This window comes from Ruditapes philippinarum, unplaced genomic scaffold (assembly GCF_026571515.1).
Source record: "Ruditapes philippinarum isolate M1 unplaced genomic scaffold, ASM2657151v2 ctg232_1_1_1_1, whole genome shotgun sequence".
In the NCBI taxonomy this organism is placed as follows: domain Eukaryota; kingdom Metazoa; phylum Mollusca; class Bivalvia; order Venerida; family Veneridae; genus Ruditapes; species Ruditapes philippinarum.
The window spans coordinates 59,722-80,228 of NW_026854319.1; the positions used below are offsets into that span (position 1 = coordinate 59,722).

A 20,507-nucleotide genomic window follows, 5' to 3' on the forward strand; every position below is an offset into this window, starting at 1 on the left:
CGAGCAGAGACACCAGAACTGACAACAAGACAACGGATACGAAGATTTATAACAGAAAAATAGAGACGAGGACCGACCGATAACAGAGACAGAAGAATTGACAACAGAAACGAGGACCAGGACAGATTACAGAAGAATGAAGATCACTACCAATAACAGAAGAACCTTATAACAAAAGAACTGCGACGAGGACCAATAACAGAAGAACGAAGACGACGACCGACGACCGATAACAGGAAAATGAACACCAACATCCAATAGTAATCAGAGAAAGGTGCCTTTAATAGGAATCTGAGTAGCCACTCAATATGCTTGCATAGAGTGCCAGATAAAATACATGAAAGCTCTAGTGTAATGTTCGCTGCATAAATGCCTTAAAAGAAAATTTTATCTTTAATTTTATTTGTTACTATTATATTGGCCTATAGAAAATGTCCGCCATCTTGGATTTTTCGGCAATATTAAATTATTTTGTTTAATTCTGTTTTGGTGTCTAATTTGTTTTTACCTGAACATGATTTGTGACAAATTTCAGGCTTTTACATTCCTTAAAAGTTTTATTTGCTATATCATCCATTTATGATAAAGAAATTTGGCGGCCATTTTAGTGGTCAATTTAAATGGCCATTTCAATGGTCAAGATCAAGTTTTTCAATTTGGTATCCACCTTTATCGGATTCAGCATACCTTAAATAGGTAAAATACACCAAGATACCACTTGTACTACAAAAAGCCTCTAGCATCTTATAGGGAGCCAAATTCTCAAAATCAGATCTGTCTATTACAAAAGATGGAAGGAAAATAAGTTGGCGTATTTGAGAATTAAAAAAAACAATATTATGAGACCGAAACAGGTTAAAAACTGAATAAAATGCTGAATTGTGCTTGGTTGCTATGGCAAACAAATAAATTAAATAATCGCCAAGTGTGTTCTTGTTTCTGATTAAACACAAAAACATGAACTTTAACCAACATTTTGATGAATTTCTGACACAGGGCAATTTTTTACTCTTGCTTAGCCTAGCCCTTTAGAATTTCCATTTACGGTTTATTATCCTTAATAAGTTCGAGGTATTTTTGTTCATGATAAACCCTGTATTACATAGCGAGTAGTACAGACCATGATGGAGATCTGGATGTGCCACCAACCAGAAACCTATTTCTAACCCTCCATTTCTCTTTTCTCACACAACAAAACAACCACATGGAAAAGCAACAAACTTTATCCTTACATTTCAAATCTTGTTAAATTCAGCAAATCTTAAAAGATGTATTCTTTATATAACCTACAAATATGATTATTTAACACAACAGACACTTTCTATAAAGACATATTGTTTTGGCGAAATAATTATCACATACATTATCATGACAAAATTACAGACATTTTCTAACTGAAACATGTGTACCAGTCTGTAAATATATTGTATTAAGTTATAGCAATGTAGAAGAAGTAAGCGATAAATCATTTTTTCCATTTTTTTATCTTCTCGGTTTATGGTTCATTAAATATTATCTTCCGAACGTATGAAACATATTTAAGTGTAAATTCAAACAAAAGTTTGTTTGTAATGTTACTTTTTGATATCATTTTGATATTCTCATGAAATATAACTTGAAAAGAAATGATAAAGTTAAAAACGATTCAGTATGAACATTTATATGACGTTTAATAACATTGTGATCTTGAACAATTTATTATCTGCTCTATTAAGGTACGTGTGGTAGATATGCATTTGTCCGTATAGCAATGGGGGAAATTTTAGACTTGATTTTGTGCATTCCTTTTTGTTTTAACAAAATTACATTGTTTTCAAATTTTCTAAGAAAAAAAAGCTATTCTGATGTACAACATGTCACAGAGCTTTAATGGCTTAAAATAAACGTTTAACTGAAGTGATAGTGCCATGTTTGAATATCATATTCTTTTTATAATAACATGTATTTTGTTTTGTTTTTGTTTTTACACAATGTTTTTTTATGATGTTTAGACTTATAATCTAAACACAATACTAATACGTCAAATATATATGACCTCTTTTGTCGAAGAACTACATTTTTGTGGCGTAAACCGGAAGTGCTTTCTTATAAGTTTCGTGACTTCCTTTTGAAACAGTTTCAGATTTCAGGTATTCTTTCAAATTACAATAACATTTACATTCATTCAAATGATAAATGGTTGCCGATTATTCTATCGAGAAAAAAGTTATGTAAATGTGATCAGGAGCAGAAGACACGCGACTAGAAGTTTTGATGCGCGGGTTTTTGGTGCACGTGACGGACCTGGTGTTGGCGGTGGTGTTGGCGGATGTGTCGTTGGCGGATGTGTCGTTGGCGGATCTGTCGTTGGCAGATCTGTCGTTGGCGGTGATGTTGGCGGTGGAGTTGGAGAACCTAAAATAAACACACAAATCATAACACTTAACACAGAAAGAAAACTTTGAATATGTTAAAGTAATAAAAGTAGCGTCTCCATCTCCATTTGCGCCGCGTCATAACAAAACCAACATAGTGTGTTTGCGACCAGCATGGATTCAGACCAGCCTGCGCATCTGATCAGGATCCATGCTGTTCGCTTACCAACTCTATTACAAGTAGAGAATCTGATAGCGAACAGCATGGATCCTGATCAGACTGCGCGGATGCTCAGGCTGGTCTGGATCTATGCTGGTCGCAAACCCACTATGTTAGTTTTGTCGTGACGCGGCTCATTTGTCATTACTGTTTACATCATTACAATTAATACACCATTTATTCTTTTTTTATTATATTTTTTTTTTGTCATACAGATTAGTTGTTTGAATATTAATAGAAGCTTTTGATAATTTAAGGAATAGCAACATAACCAGAATAAATAGAAATGACCTAAAGATTTGTGAGTTAAAGAAATCATTTTCGCAACGCACTTTCGGCCAGCCGCCTTTCAAGGAGTAATTTGCATCCCAAAATAACATAATTATCTAGAGCTACATCATCGCAATTGATATTTTACACACTGCTTTTAATAGATGCCAGTTTACTTCGAATCTGCTCACTCTGCGTGGAAAGAATGACTTCTAGCTTATACACTACACTACACTTAACAAATCTTATAAGTGTGCACCTTTTATGTCCTTATACTGTGCCGCTATGATAATGTGAGAGTGACGTTGCATTTTTTGTGTACACAAAAGTTTACAATCTTTGTCTTAATAGGTAAAACAGGGTATTTAGAAGTGAATATGATTCAAAATCAGAAATAGAATTTGAAAAGTCTCGATGGCAAAGTTGGTTAAGTCACTAGGATGCCATACAAATTAAATTGTATCACGAGTACGAGCACAAGCTGTCAAACCTTTTTTTTTCTTTTTCTTTCCCTATTTTTATTTTTACATGAGATGCAAATTAATTGGAATATAAAGGCAGTTTTGTTATAATTTCGAATAATTTATATATACCGAAAATAATAATTTTTATTCTGTGTAGTGTGTAATATATATTAGTAGTACTTTTGCAGAGCATAAGTTTTTCGTGCTTGTGGTATTTTTAGTTTCAACTTTTCGGCATTTTCTAGTTGGGTGGTTCCAATATTCCTACTTGATTAATGTTGAATCACACTTAGGATATGTTGCCTGCTTTTTAAATTTGACTTTTGACGTCTTATCTGTGATACGCAGGCTTCATAACCTCTGATCCCGTTTCAAAATTCCATTTTATTTAGTTCCACCCATTGTTTTCTCGTTTAGGGCACACGCTTTTTATGACTTGGGGACCATACGCCGCTTTTCATGGAATGGCACGGCAGTGTCACATTGAAGGTTCCATGATAACCGCCGTATGAACACATCTGCGGATGTTACTAAATTCAAATTTTTACTATTTCATGTTTAAATGTTGACTTCTGCTTAAGCCGGTGCTAGGGAGCGTGGATGGTAACTTGCACTTTCCAGTACCGTCCATGAACAGGCTCAATCAAACTGAGCCTGCAACATTTTCAATTTTGCCGTGTTGGGCTTTCTTTAGGGATTCTGTATTTATCTATTTTAACTATAGTTGAAACAATTTATGTACATGTGAGCATTCCGTATCAGGTTGCACCAACTTGCTAGATATAGCAACATTTAAAAACAAAAGTGAAATGAGAAATTAATAGAAAATAACACACCGCTAATAATCTTTACAAGAAAAAAAGAAATTCTTAATCGATTGATAATTATACACAAAAAAAATTGGGACCGAACCTGGCTGTCTTGCATTGATCTGTAACTAAAACTTTACCACACAACTTTACCTACTGCGTTACGCCGACAGTTGGTAAATTTGTCGATATTCTAATTTATATGGCAAGCCTGCTTCACTTAAGATATTAAACACAATATGATAACTGTTATACACCGTTAAAGTGGACATGACCACCGCGTCACTAAATAATTATCCTAAAAGCACAGTAACTTTTTTGTTCATCAATATTTCTTTACAAAATTTTGTGTTCTGACTATTGGCTGCATTTCCACACTTTTCCCGTGCTCAAACTTGTCAAATTTAATTATTCGGCGCGTTCAACCATGAACGTACAAAATTCACACAATGCGCGAAAAAATTGTGTGAATGCGTGAAAGAAAATTGCACATGATATTTTCGAATACAACAGAGATTCACATATCAGAAAAAACATAACATACGGGTACATTATCTATTCAACAGCGTGGCATAGCCCTAGGATTGGTCTACGCTGGAGTACACCAAGCAGAGATTGGTAAAAATAATTTGTTTATATAATTATTTAAACTCCATTGCATTGTAAAAGCTCACATTTTTTAGAAATACATCTTAAAATTTATATTGAATGAAAAAAGAAAACGTATAAAAACAATAGCCTGTCTCTTTTCTGTATTTATTGAAAATTTCAGCATGATCGGGCAAATATTGGTCACCATATGAGACCATTTATCCATGCACACTTATAAGATTTGTTAAGTGTACATTGGTATGCAACTAAAATCTATACCTCTTTAAAAACTTAACGAAAGGGCTGCGATTTTATTTCTTATTTACTAAATATTTTAGTAAAACGTTCATAAACCTTTAATAGATAAATTTAATAACAAATATTTAATTTATTTAACTTACCAGTGGTGAATGTAACCGTATTAGAGGGAGCCGCGGCGTTGCCTTTACTGTTACTTGATTTAACGTCCATGCTATAAGTTGAGCTTTGTTGCAGATTATTTAATGTATAATTTACACGATTTAAACTGTGATCCTTCAGTGTAACCGTGTCAATTTCTGTTGAATGTAAAAAAGAAAGAAAAACAGGCAATCGTTTACTTGAATTCCAGGAAATATTATTAGTCTCGAAGACATTGCGGGACGAATCGAAATAAAGTGACATTGGAACGGTTTCTTTTGGTTTCATGTTCAGAAGTATTCGAGACTATTCCGGATAATTATCAGGGTATAAAGCTATATCTTATGAAATTATTTTATCAAATTTATCAACAATAAATGTTTATTGTTTGGATAATCATACGGTTGATCCTCCAAAGAATTGTAACATAAACTGTCTCTATCATTTAACATACATGTACATAGATACTAGTACTATAGTAAATAGAATAAAATGTTCACCGTACATACAGGTATTTTGGTAGCATTTTTTTTTCAAAATTTAATAATTTTTGAAGTAGATACAGTTAATTTTGAAATACCAGTGTCGGTATAATGATGATATACAATATAATTGTACTTTTCTTGAAATACCACGCATTTACATTTACAAAAAACTTCAAATTTCTCAGATGTGCCAGCAATAAGTGACATTGACGCTGTTATTAAGGATTGCGAACTTTCAAGTAGCGCCTTGAAAATTGGCATGTAAGAAGTTGACCATATTTCAGATTAGATTCCTTGGATTCTATTCCAATATTTCAGCCATTTTTGCACGCATGTCGTCATGATATTACTTTACTAGATAACTGTAGACATAGCTGTTGAAATTTCCTTTTTCCAAGAGTTACATGATACTAGTTAAACGGTTTTTTTATAATTATATTTTAGATGGAGATCTTACCTTGTCCTGAACTTTGCACTGTAAAAGTTTGTATGTTGTCATAGTCAAAACCTGGTTGCCATGACAAGGTAGCACTATTGAGAGTAATGTCCCCTACTTGCAGATCTGTAGCACTGTCAGGTGGTCCTGCAGGTGAAAATTGTTTAAAGTTACATTATACATGTACACTTGTAAGCTGCATATATGCAAAGTTATCTATTTATGATTGATTTGCATATTTTGAGTCGACCCCTAATTAATCTTAGTAACTATGAGTCGCCAAAACACAATTAGAATTAAGTAACTTTGAGATTACCCGTACTGTTCCTATAATATTAATACATACCGTCAGCTTCTATGAAATACACGACAGTATTTTCTCCAGCAGAATTACTCATTGTAAGTGAATAATTTCCAAAGTCTTCAACCTTGACCCCTTGGACGTCAACAGTTGACGTATACCCATCATCCACGTGCTGTACTGGAGCCCCACTATGCGTCCACACAAATGTCGGGGCCGGATAACCAGTCGCAAACATTTCCATCTTCAAAAACTCCCCGACTCTCGGCGTTTGTGTGTAAATGATAGTTTGTCCAGGGTCAGGTCTTGGAATACCTTAGATACATGAATTCAATAAGTTTTTTTAATTCTATTTATAGACAAATGTTCCGATTTTATAAATTCCATACCATTTAAAGTAAATTTAAAGTAAATAAATTCAAAATATACTAAATTACGTGCATAAGCATTAAAAATAACAAAGTTGTTGAGTTATGATGAATTATTTGATCTTCTTATTAATTTATCAGTCACACAGATCTGCCATGAAAAAAATATGTTAAAATGGGCGTGGTCTTAAATGAGATGAGGTATTCCAGATAGATAACAATAATCGGTGGTTTCTTTACAGGTTCGTGCTTCCAAAAGAAGCATTGTTCTAACCTTTGTAAAGTGCTGGTACAATAAAACCCCAATTCTGAAGACCGCTACCTAATCCAACCCTTAGGCAAAGGGATAAAGTGAATAGAAATGAAATAAACGAATTAAAAGAAAAAATAATAGATAATTATCTATTATGGAACAAAGGTCAAGGTTCATTTTTATATAACACTGCAATCTTCGGCAATATTTTGAGAATATACGATTTTAAATATAAGATTGGTTGACCTACATTTGAACTTACATAAAACTGTTAAATTTAGGTAAATTTCGTCATAGTTCAACAAATTTGAACACGTAAGTAGATACGTATCCATGCTACTGCATTTGACTTTAAACGTCGCGTTAAATGTGCCCAGTTCATTTGAATGGAACGCAACGGCGCCGTTACTTTTCTGTGTGAGACGTATTTCCGGTTTAGGGTTCCCTTCAACTGTTAATTTGGCAGAAAATGTCTCATTTTCTTTTAATGTGTCCTGATAGCTGTGGCTTAGAATCTTAGCCGGATCTGAAATTCACAACAACATTATTTTATGAAAGACACTTTAGATATGCCAAACTTTTTCCAAACTTATTTAGAGACTGTTTTCATAAAAAGGGGTTTTCATAAGAATAAATAAAGGCTGAAACCGGTAAACTATATTTAAATTCCGATCCACGATTTAGATTTTAGTATTAATATGTCATTTTTAAAACTGTAATCGCTTTGCTGAGTTTTAGCACAGATTCTGAAAAATGAAATTCGGTTAAAAAATACTATATATATTTTAGGCGGCTAGTAAGCTTTTTATCAAAGACCTTTTTTATCTTTTGCAATAATTGTTGTTGTTGTTGTTGTTGTTAAAAGGTATTAGTTGTTGTTTTTAAAATGTATTATTTTCTTGGAGAAATCTTGACTGCCAAAATTCTCGTTTACATTACGTGTGTTGGAGCATACAGAAGGAAAATATTTAGTGGCGTTTAACCTATAACGTTAATATACTTACAAATTACGTCAACATACGCTGCAAATATCTGTTTCGTGCTATTTTTAGAATGGTCAATATCAAAGCACTCGTAGTACTGGGACTTATCCCGGGTTATCTTAGTGATATTTAAAATTGGCCCATCGTAATGATATTGCAAGTTTGAGTTCTCCCAGTATACTGACCCGCCAGGTGACCTCTCGCCATCACAAAATACAAACAAATCATTGCCTTCCAAAACCGATTGCTTGATGCTTTGGGCTAAAAATTTAATAAAAATTAATAAATGGTTTAATTATAAAGGTAGATAGACAGCTTCTAAATTAAAGGCACATTATGCCTTAGAAATCCATATTTTTATTCTTTTCTTAATTTTCAAATATGTGTTTAATCATGTTTTAATAAAGGATTTAGATATTATAAGATGTGTTGCAAATGTGGCAAAAAGTAAACAAAGTAGTATTTGAACTTCCATACAAAATTTAGTATGATTATGGCCATTGCAAACAGAGCAAAAGAAGTAAAAGATGGTCCATGACAAAAAGGGTATTTTTTGTAAACTGTAACAAGATACCAAAAATTGGACTTTTTGATAGCATTTCTGACTCAGAGGCATTATAAACCTTTAACGAATGTGTATAGAGGAATAAAACGGGTGGCAAAACTTAATAATCAATTCACTGTCAAAGCATTCAACAATCTCAAATACATGTACATGTACTATTTTGTAACTGTTTAGAGTTGTAAAAGAAATCAATTACTGATATGTCGAATTCCAAATCAATTACCAGACGACTTTGATATAGCAATGTTCGAGATATCAGATTTCATTGTTTTCCTTAAGACTCGATATCTATGATTGAAATTCAAAATCTCTCATTGTGGAATTCATCTCGATCAATTGCATTTCAAGCCAGCCACCACCGCATTTTTAATAGGTAACGCGACAAGACATGGTACACAATATAACATTATATTTACATATCATAACGTAATATTAACATTACAAAAATGACATAACATAAATTAATACATTATTGGCATTAAATAACATATAGTAACGTTTTACATTGTATTAAAAAGGAAGATATAATTTACATAATATTAACAAAAAATAATGTTAACATAACAATATTTACATAACATAATATTAGCAAAAAATAATATTAACATAACAATATTAACATAACATAATATCAACATGACTTACATGTATTATTAACAAAACGTAAAACTTACGTTACATAATATTTACATAACATAATATTGACATAGAATAATATTAACATGACGTAATATTGACATAAAATGATATACGATAACGTATCGTTACGCGTCAAACCATTTTTTTACAAGATTTAAATTACATTGACAACGTTCAGAGGAGAATTTTACTACCTGCAAAACCCATGACCCCCGGGACGGGCTATTTTTAACCGCAGGGTAAAATTGTTGCCCAACTAATGTTTTATGCCAAATTACTAAGCTTTAGCCTCTGTGGCCTTTGAGGAGAGGTTTTTCTACATAATTGTCAGAAAAGCCCATGACCCCCAGAGCGGGGTCAATTTTGATTTGGCTAATACCTTGGTTGCAGTCCACTAGAAAATGCTTCATGACAAATATCTAAGGTGTTTTACTATGTATATATATAGTAAAATATCTGAGATCTAGTCGCTGTGGGTTTACCGCCCGTTGTGTTCCGGTGAGCTAAAACTATTTGTAGAATTTGCTACCCTTTATTACTTTAAACAGGTTGTGTGGTATTTAAAGGTAACATTACCTGCACGGTAAATATTACATGCACCGTAGTTAACCGACATTGTAACAATGGACGAACACATTTTCAATGGAAAAGTCTCCCAGCTATGACACGAAGACGAATCATCGCATAAATTATTATTTGTGCATGTACAACACATAATTGTTTTAGTAAATTACTTACCGCTTGCTGAAATAAATACGGTTGTTAAAAAAGCAATTTCCACTTGCATTATTAAATAAGATAATCACAATAGTTATAATATTGGTAATATAAACATGTTTCCGAATAAACTCCGAAATCTAATCACAAATCTACGCATATCTATATCTATTTTGCTTTTCATATACTGGTCATATAAGAAAACGGGACAAGCAATTAATATAGATATATAACAATGAACTGTCTAACACGATAACGACACTCGTAATCGAGTCCAAATATATCCCGTATTGTACAGAACAATGTTAAACAACATATTCATTCTCATCTCTCATCTCCAAATCATAATGAGAAAACGCAAAATGTTACTAGATTAAACATTGTAATAAAAAACCTATATTTGCCATATTTGTTAGTGTATTTTCATGTTTTTTAAACCTTCATATATTCTGGTACCCTGCCTATTATGCTGCAATTGCCTAGTAACAGGGACTAAACTCTATCACAACTATCATTCCATACGGAGCACCTCGTCGATTATTCAAAATCATCTCGGAACTAAAACGGATTTGGAAGTAGTTATACCATGTGATGTTTGATTTGATATAGAATGTATAATCTTTAAATAATGAGTAACGATATCTATAATTTTTATTCGACATACAATGGAAAATAAAGTCTATTTCGGTAATTTATCATTAAAACAATATATGTCAGAATCAATTTAGGAATAACCATTGGCATACATTTATAACCAAATACGATATGTCATAAACAGATACATATTTTGTATTATACATAAGAATTAGTATGAAAATACTTTTTACTATAAAACTATGAATTAAAAACTATGAATTAACTTACTTTTACTTAATTTTTACACATTATAATCACGGAAACCCCAGCATTTTACATACAATTTGTTTAAATGTTTACATTTGGTACTGTAGAATTCGTACGACTGTGCTCGAGATAGTTATCCAAAGAGTGACGGAAAGGGCCGAAAAGATACAACTGGCAGATATGTTAACAACGTAATGTTGTGTCTTTCATTGGAGTATCGGCGTGACGTCAACTGTTAACACAAACGTGGCGTAATGACGTGACGTCTTTTAATGTTAACGGTAGTCAATTCTCTACAAATGCGTAACTTTAGTATTTCAAATTTTCAACATACACAGTTTCGTAATCAAATTCGTGAAGAATATTTTGTCATGGTATCAGGTGACGTATATAATCTACATAAACATTGATAGTTATACAAACAACTAGTAGTTCACTTTCATTTTCGGAAAATAGAAGATAATTAAGTTTATTCAAAATCAGTGAATGTGTTAATAAGACAATTATGGTTAAAAAGACAAATATGGTCACAGTTTTGTAGCGTCTTGTAAAACATGTTTCAAGGAGGAGTTTTAAGATTCATTATCTATATTTGCATCGTGTACAATACAAACTGCTTAAAAGATAAAGGTATGTTCCCTTTATTTAAACATTTAATAGTTTAACTTCATTTATATAATTCAGTATTGTATAATAAGATGTATGCGTGACATATGTAAACATGTACATGTATTTTCTAGCTATGTTTACGGTGGACAGCGTATTTATTGTGGTACAAATCGCACCGTATTACCGGCGCCAGTTATGTCAGATTGCTGAAAAAAGTATTCAATTTTCAAATAGTTTTTTGCCAAATTACTTTTACCTTACATTTTCGTCAAATTAGAACATCTAAATTATATTTTGTTCTGAACTCTATTTCGCACACCATGAATTCTACATGGATAAAAAGACATTAATGAAAATGGAAAGTAAAAAACATGATTTAGCAACTTTTATTTTAAATAGTCCTACGGTTTATGAAGTCCTAATTAGAAGTTAGTTCTACTAACTAGGTCTTTCTAAACAAAGTTCTAATCAAAAGTATTAAATGTCATAATAGAATAAAGAGTGTATGAATTTCTTAATCAAATTTTATTATGTTTTGCACTGATGAAGGCATATAGCCGAAACGTATGCAATAAATAATTACTGTCTGTCTATTTATTTTAATCATATTAAGGAATTTATAAACTCCTACTTATACATTAGTTTCCTAATTAATAGATATAAATTTGTTCTATGAAAAACATAATTTCTAATTAGAAGTTATAAAAGCCTTTGTAACTTCTAATAAATAGCGATAAATAAATTAGTTAAAAAGACGTATTAAGAGAAATTGGGATTTTTAACTTCTTATTACTAAGGAGAAAAAAGCCTAACGAGAAAACAGACTTGTTATTTCTTATTAGGAGAAATAAAATTCTAATGAGCAAAAGCTAATAAGTAGTTACATAGATCAAATTAGGATTTTTTATCTTTTAGTTTCTAATTAGGAATTACAAAAGCGTACTCCCTAATCATGACTTAAAGTACTTAATTTGATAAAGTGTAAATTAAAATTATATTTCTCAAATTCTAATTAGGAGGTACAAAGTCCTAATTTTAATTCTATTTAATTTATCCTAATTACGCTTTTAAATCTTATTATGAGTTGCAAAGTCAACGTTGAAATAATGTGTTTTCCCTTATAGTTGTTACTAGGAGTAACAAAGTTCTATTTAATAACAAAGTCCTAATTAGACTTTTAAAACTCCTAATTAAAAGTAACAAACAGACTGACGGAATTCAGATTTTTCCATAGAAATACTAAAACATTTATGAAAACGCTGTCATTTTTTAGAGATTTTCGACCGTGCGACCACATACACGCATCGAGGACATGTTGGTATGAAAATGACCGTGCGACCTCACACACGCATCACAGGATTCCCTTTCTCGTACGAGAAAGGGACAAAGAATTGTCCGACCCTTTATCAAAGAGCAGACTTAAAAAAAAACATGCCGTTTCCTTATTGTTATTCATAAGGAGGCTAATATCCACATATATGTCTTGAATTAATATATATACAACTATAGTTATGCAAACCAAATGGGTATCAGTTTTCGTCATTTTAAGCTCGTTATAAAGAAATTTAAGCCAGCGTATATAATTTCTTGGAAAATCTTGAGTTGTTCTTTTTCTCTTCTTTTTATTTTATGTATATTAAAGAATTATTTTATTTCTGCAAAACATGAACGTTTCCGAAACGTTTTATATGCGTTAATGGGGGAGATAATTTTCACGCTTTGTCCGCAATATTATTGGTGGGGGACAAATTACGTTGAATTTGTATACTCGACTTGTAATACTTGTAATAAAAAAAGATTAAGTGATGGGCTGCAAGAAAAAATAGATTAAACTTGAGCAGATGACAGTGCTGGCACTGGTAAAAATATATACTAAAATCCTACCCTGCAGAATTTGTGAAATTGACTTTTCAAGCTTACAATTTTTGGATCTGTCCATTATCAGCTAACAGTACATAACCTGACTGCACGGATGTTCACCAAGGCTCGGCTCTATACTGGTTAAATTATTTCGGTTCCAACAGGGTAAAGCTGCAGTGTTGTTTACAGTTGTCATATTTACACACTTACATTTGATCAAACGCGTCGGACAAGTAATCTAAGTATTGCTGGCTGGCTTGGTTCAGGTCCCGTCAGGGGCAATTCGTGGTTACCTTGAGCAAGAAACTTCATACACATGTTACGAAATACCCCACCGTATATTTCAGTTTTCGCTTAAAATATTTCTGTAATCGTATATTAAAGGGACTCCATTGAGTTTTTTTTTTTGACATGATGGGAATGAAAATATTTTTACAGATAAATGTTCCATTTGATGTAGGTTTAGACCACTAATCTTTGTGCAAAATTTTAATTCATTCGCGCACTTCGTTTTTCCAGAATAATTATTCAAATTGTAAAAAAATGACCAAAATTATAAATCGTTTAAACGCTTTTCACTCAAATCTGGCAAAGAAACGCATAAAAATACGATTTTGCAATTTATTTCAAAGTATATGTCTTAACTATCTTTGTATATATTTCTGTTTAAAGAGTCCCAACTCATTTATGTAAGAATTCAAATGTTATGTTCTAGGCTTTTAAACCTCAGTGGAGCCCTTTTAACCTCATTCAAAGTTTAAACAAATTCGAGTATACTATTTCAATATGCTGACACATGTATGTCAAACTGTAGCTTTCATTTGTAATATTTTTAATAAGTGCGTCGAAGAAACACTTTCAATACATGAGAATATTCACTATATACCTATGCCTACGAACACAACAGTAAGAAACATAATTACAGACCAGGCTTATTAACAAACATTGGAAAATTCATGAGAATTGCTATATATTTATAGCCGTAGTAAATCTTGTTTTGTCCAGTAACTGTGTTTTCAATTAAACGCTTTCTCGATGCACCTAACGCATTAATTAATATATTTTCTGTCATGAGAAAACTATACATGTAACAATTAATAGTTTAAAGTCTAGATAGTGAATAAAGATACAATAATGAAATTAATTATAGATTGATCTTGATTTTCTGTCAGAATGTTAGCCACCTTCAGTGCGCTTCTGTCATCATCGGCAGCCTCGTTCGTTAAAAGCTTAAATTCCAATGTCCTTCAGAATGTCCTGTCTGCTGTCCTGCCAGCAGAACATCAAGTAAATTTTGAATGTCTTAATAAATTTCCTGGCAAGTGTCGTGCCAGCAGAACATTGTGTAAAATTTCCTGTCTATTGTCGTGTCAGGCAGACGTTGACAATTCAAAAACACTAAGATGAAAAGAAAGAAAGAAAGAAATGCGAGAATGATATGTCTAAACAGCGATGGCCCTAATAAAATTCTACCTATTGACATCTTTTTTTCAGATCAGGAAACTGTGCAAATTATTGAAGGGGGCTATATTGATATACTCTGTGACAGTACCGGGTACCAGGGAGATCAGATTTACTGGGAAAGTGATAATAGATTATTTCATGTTGACGGGAACCAGCTGTCTTTAAAAGCAATCACACGGAACCAGTCCGGATCATACGGATGTTATTCACAGACTGGGGAACGTTCTGATGTTATAGAAAAGATTTTTCTTGATGTTCTTTGTAAGTAAGGTGAAAAGTTCGTGCCGTATTCCATTTTTCATCTTCGTTCTGTTGTTGTTGTTGTTGTTGTTGTTGTTGTTGTATTTTCGCCTATATTTTAGACCAATCGAGAACATGTGATCAATGAATCACTACAAGACACCAATGATAACGATCGAATTTCTCTTAACCATATACTTATAGACTTCATGTATTTTCAAACCCATTGAGGGGTTGCCTTTAAGGATTGAGGCATCAGAACTGTAGTCACCGTTTATCTCTGAGTGATCGCAGGAGGCGACTAAATGGGTTCGATTTACTGGAGTCTATACATCTCTTAGCTCCAGCTGGTATGGGGTGGTTCTGACCCCTGGTGTTGCTTAAATTTAAGTTTGTTACACCCGAGGCAAAATATCTTTCCTATTTCGGCGCCATATGACCTAAATTGTATCGGTGCGCTGTAAAAACAAACAAAACAAGTCACGTATGTTCATTCAGGCAAATATAAATGCAATATGGTTCTTTTCACTTTTTTCCACATTTTTTTTCAGATCCTTCAAAGATATTAACCTGGGATTCCCCATACAGCAGACTGGTTCAGAATGACAGTTATGACATGGTGGTTTACATACAAGGGAATCCCCCGCCTGACCAAATACTTCTCATATCAAATCAAACAGGAAAAGTCTTGTTCCGAGATAAAGGCGATGGAAGAAGAAATATAACACTGAAGTCAGTGCAATGTGGAGATAGTGGAACGTATCATCTATACGCTGTAAATGACCTCGACACGGACGTGTTCACTAAGGACATAACAGTGTACTGTAATATGGAAGCATAAACCTGCCCTTTTAACTTGTGTCTTATGACTTGCGACTTATGACTTGTGACTTTTGACTTCTGATTTGTGACTTACCTGTTTGACATAAATCGGCGCGTTTTCGAATGAAATATGGCAGACGAAAACGCTTTATATTCTAGAACAATTTTCCCATTTAATTGAGTCGTTTTATAACACAGTCTCTTTATCATCTGGATTAGCTGCAATTTAAAGGCTGCTGAGCATCTCGTATTGTCGACAGTTGTCCTGACTTATTCAAAATGTAAGTGTTATACAAACCTCTCTCACGTGTAGATTCTCTTAAAATTTATTGTTTTAATGACGGTTGTGGAAGCTGTTCATATCCTGTAAATTATAGTATCTGATAAATTCGAGGGTTGATGGATTTTTTAATTTTAAAATATATATTCACATTAATCTATTTGCTAGCTAGCGCATAGTGTCGCTCAGGGTAGCAGGCTGACTGAGTGGTTCACACAATTGACTTATGATAGGAGGATTTGCTGGCAGTCTAGGTTTTAATCCTGCTAGGTTTGTGCTAGCTGGTGCTTCACTGGGCAAAAAAACTAAACAACCATTGCTGAAGTTCCTATAAGAGATTCTAGAGAGTGTCTGTAAGCTCCAACCTTTCTGCACTATCATACTAAAATAAATTATGTTATGTATTATCCAAAGCAAACCCTTGACATGCGAGTTAAAGATTGAAAAAAAAAACAAAAAAAACACGAACAATTCATGCTAGATTTTTCTTTATACTATGCTAGAACATATAATACCAGATATATTGTTGTTATTTGCACTTATCATCCTAACTGTTAACACTATTTTTCATATACTTTACAGATACTGACAGATACTGATATAGATGAACAGAAATAAAATGAAGATTGGGCTCATAATATCAATGATTTTGGCACTTTTTTATGTGGTGATGTGTGTTGTACCAACCTATTTGCCAAAGCAAACTTTGAAACAGATGTCCGAACTTATTATTGAATATTACAAACTTGGTTTTTCGAATACACCGAGATTCTAGGATTTTTATTAAATAGACATAAAATTTTGTTGTCAATGCGGCAATTATATAGATTCCTAAAGAAGTTTAACATAAAACGTCGGGGATTACAACCCCACAGTTATTAATACCATTCACAAAGAGCTGAATACTTGTGGACAAACTATGGGTTATAGGTTTTTGTGGCAACGGCTTCAAATTAATCATAATGTAAAGACAACTCATCAGGAAGTTATGGAGGTAATGAAGATTTTAGATCCTGAGGGCACTCATCTGATCTGAGAAGAACCTATCGTCTCAAAAGGCGTGTTTATTGTGCGAAAGGTCCCAACTATATTTGGCATTTAGATGGTTATTGCAAGTTAAAACCCTTTGGATTTTGTATCCATGGTATTATTGATAGATTAAGTAGAAGACTGATCTGGCTAGAGGTATCGGATACAAACAATAATCCATACCTCATTCCAAAGTATTTTTTTAAATTCCCTGAAGTCAATTGAAAAGACACTCGTATCATACGTTGTGATGCTAGAACAGAAAACTCTGATGTATACCTTTTACAACAGGTCTTTCGGTACAATGCAATTGACGCTTTTGCAAAACACAGAAGTGTTATAATTGGTAAAAGTACTTCCAATCAGCGAGTTGAACGTTGGTTAGGCTCTTTACGACAAAAAGATTTACAGTGGTGGCTCATCTTTTTTAAAGACTTGCGTGATTCTTGACAATATGATAAACTCGACCCAGTCCACTCTGTTAATCTGAAGTTTTGCTTCATGGATCTAATTCAAACACACCTTGATCGAATTGCTCAAAACTGGAATACTCACGCTATTAGACCCCAAAAGAATAACGAGCTCAATATGGAAAACCTGACGTAATGTTCTATTTACCCGAACTATTTGATAGTCTAGATTTCAGTACAAAAGTTGATATACAAGACGTAATTTGTTGTCAACGGATGTATTCAATTTCGAAGAACAGAAATAAAGACTTTAAAGAATTGGCTAAACTCTTGAAACCGGATTTACAAATGGCACATGACGCTGAAACGGCATTGCAATTGTTTTTCGAGCTCAATAAATTGGTATGGTTAACATACAACCTGCTACTAAAACGTCAATGCAACACGACTAAACAGCTGTAAATATATAAATAGCTACTACAAATGTATGTAATTATGTCTCCACAACACTGTCAAACTGGGTTGAAATAGTTCGTCACCGCTTTGTTCTTTGGATGAAGGATTTTGAAATAATTTAGCACAAATGTTCACCATCATAAGATGTGTCCCAGTATAAGACACATTTCCGCACTGAAGGTCAAAGTCACACTTAGAGGTTAAACGTCTACTTCTATATGAATGAGTGGGTTTTGAAATAACTTGGCACAAATGTCCACCATCACGAGACGAGGTGTCGCTATATACAGCCGCAACCCTGAGTTGAAGGTCAAGGTCACTTGGACAGATTATAACTAATCTGTTATATATTCTTTCTTATTTAAGCCAAAGCCTTGATGTTTTGACAAAATTTCATTTGGACAAAAGCAGCCTTCGTCTGAAATGTCAACATTTGGTGTTGACCCATACTTGACATTGACCTTTATTATTAAAGGTTAGAGATGTGTCTGCATACCGGGTACATCTTCTTACGATGGTGAACGTTTGTGCCAAATTATTTCAAAATCCATCCATCTAATGTACATAGATGATACTACTGAACCTATTCCGGTAACTACCGCTATATCGCACTCAGTGGTGCCGCAGATAACTGCACCGAGCGGTCTGCCATCCAGTGGAGAAACCGGTACTCCTACAAGGCTAGGAAGATAAACAGAGACAGCCTTTTTCTGTGGAACATTAATAGACTATCCTCATTGATAATCGACAGTGGTTTCTTTTCTTTTTTGATCAATTATGATATCATTCTTATGTTGATATATACAACTTTTGTTAATGTCCGCACCTCAAATTCAATAAAATGGCTAAACGTCATAGTAGTAGCGTACTTATATATACACTTGTACATGTATTCGCAATAAATATTTCAATCATGACAATAATGAGCTTGGTGTTTTGGATTAATCACAAGAAACTCAAAACTGGAACAGTCAATGACATTTGTGTTTTGCATATAAAAATACGAGAATTGCAGATATGGCTTATTCCGAGGGATCACTTTGTTTCGAGATTTTTATTACCATGGCGCGCCCACGTATGCTGTTGTAAGATTGTTGATGTAATCTATTTAAAAATATATACATGTAATTGGAAATTCATCAATCAATGTGTCCGACCAAATTTGACAGACAAGTCCCAATCCAAACAACATATATCATTTCTAGTTTACCTTACAACATGACGATGACTTTAGGTCAACTGACAAGTTTAATTATAAGTGTATGTCAAGAACAAAGTTCGCCCGTGCCTGCTACTGTTTCATTAGCAAAAGTACAAAGTATCCGAGTCTCTTTAAATTGTTTTCAAACAGATAACATCAACAATATTCAAACTGCAGAGGATGATGCAACATGGTAAGTAATGCCTGCCACACATATTTTAAAGTAACAAAGTCAATGGTGAGTGTCACAGTACCGAACCAAAGTGTGTATATATATATATATTAGAAAGTTTGAATGCTTAAGATCAAAGCACTTAGATTATATGACCATTTAAAGTCTTTGCACTCATGTGGTCATGGTTACCACAATGTGACCTTTTGACCATTAACAGAATAATGGATGTGGTATGTAGAACTCATGAAGGTGCATTTACATATAAAGTTTGAAGGTCCAATGTCAATGGGTCAATGTCACACTTAGAGGTCAAAGGTCACATTGTGATGTAACGTTTCGTGTCTCGAATATAAGTCATTCGCTGATGATTGGATTTTCATATAACCTTGCAAAAATGTTCACTTCTATCACACAGATTCCTCGCTTCAAGGTCAATGTCACACTTAGGGGTCAAAGGTCACATTTTTGTAAAACATTTTGTTTAATGAGTAAATGATGATGGGATGTTCAAATAGCCTAGCCAAATTTCCAATATAAATAGAAATTGTGCTGCACGCCCAGGTCCCTCTTTCTATGGCAAAGGTCTCAGAGGCTAATTCATGAATTGTCAAATTGTGGTGCATTTTTGTGTCATGTTGGCTCGGCATCATTGGCAGTAGTATGTCTCACATTGGCATGCAACTTCCTCAATGAGGTACATGCAAAGGTGTTTTTGGTTGTGACCGTGACCTTTTACTACTCAAAGATTTCACTTTTATTTCTGAAACTGATTGTTTCATTTTCTTAAACTATAGAAGGAACACATAAACAAAGCAACATTGCCACATGACCTTTTTCTGGAAAACCAATAAAGATATTATAAAGATTTGTTTTGCACATTAAAGAATGATCTTTCTGTTGAAGACTACGTATTTTTTTCTTTCTTAAATCTTGCAGATAACCATTCGATTTTTTGCCCAGTATATAAACCATACCCACTACTGATATGTATTGCTGATATGCATCGTGCATTGATTTTCGCAACATTATATGGTTGTAAAGCAGGAAGATAAATGACTAGCAAATACAATAAAACTTTTTATAACATCTCATCCTCTAATAGTTTTCCAGAAAAAAGTCGAGTAACAACACTTTTCGAACTACCCTCGTTTTATTGGACCTTACAACGACCCATACAACTACACCTCCCTTCTTTCCAAAATAAGGACATATACCATTGTCTCTCCTCTTTACTAAGATTTTGCTGATATTTACTCTATTTCAC

At 33.3% G+C, this 20,507-nt stretch overlaps 2 protein-coding genes across 2 annotated transcripts in view; one reads left to right on the forward strand and one right to left on the reverse strand.

The window, feature by feature from the left end:
• Window positions 1-1,205: 1,205 nt before the first annotated feature.
• LOC132739795 (roundabout homolog 1-like) lies at window positions 1,206-10,035 on the reverse strand. The gene is made up of 7 exons (XM_060727589.1): window positions 9,876-10,035; window positions 7,955-8,194; window positions 7,213-7,476; window positions 6,375-6,644; window positions 6,050-6,175; window positions 5,110-5,265; window positions 1,206-2,394 (listed from the first exon to the last, which is right to left on the reverse strand). The coding sequence occupies exons 1-7, from the start codon at window positions 9,922-9,924 to the stop codon at window positions 2,207-2,209; spliced, it is 1,293 nt and encodes a 430-aa protein (XP_060583572.1). The 5' UTR covers window positions 9,925-10,035; the 3' UTR covers window positions 1,206-2,206.
• A 1,056-nt stretch (window positions 10,036-11,091) lies between these two features.
• Window positions 11,092-20,507, forward strand: part of LOC132739796 (roundabout homolog 3-like) — a 32,564-nt gene continuing 23,148 nt past the window's right edge. Inside the window, exons 1-3 of the mRNA XM_060727590.1 lie at window positions 11,092-11,327; window positions 14,661-14,891; window positions 15,422-15,694. Of these exons, the coding sequence (XP_060583573.1) occupies window positions 11,252-11,327; window positions 14,661-14,891; window positions 15,422-15,694 (580 nt within the window). The 5' untranslated portion in view covers window positions 11,092-11,251. The remainder of the gene's footprint in view (window positions 11,328-14,660; window positions 14,892-15,421; window positions 15,695-20,507) is intronic.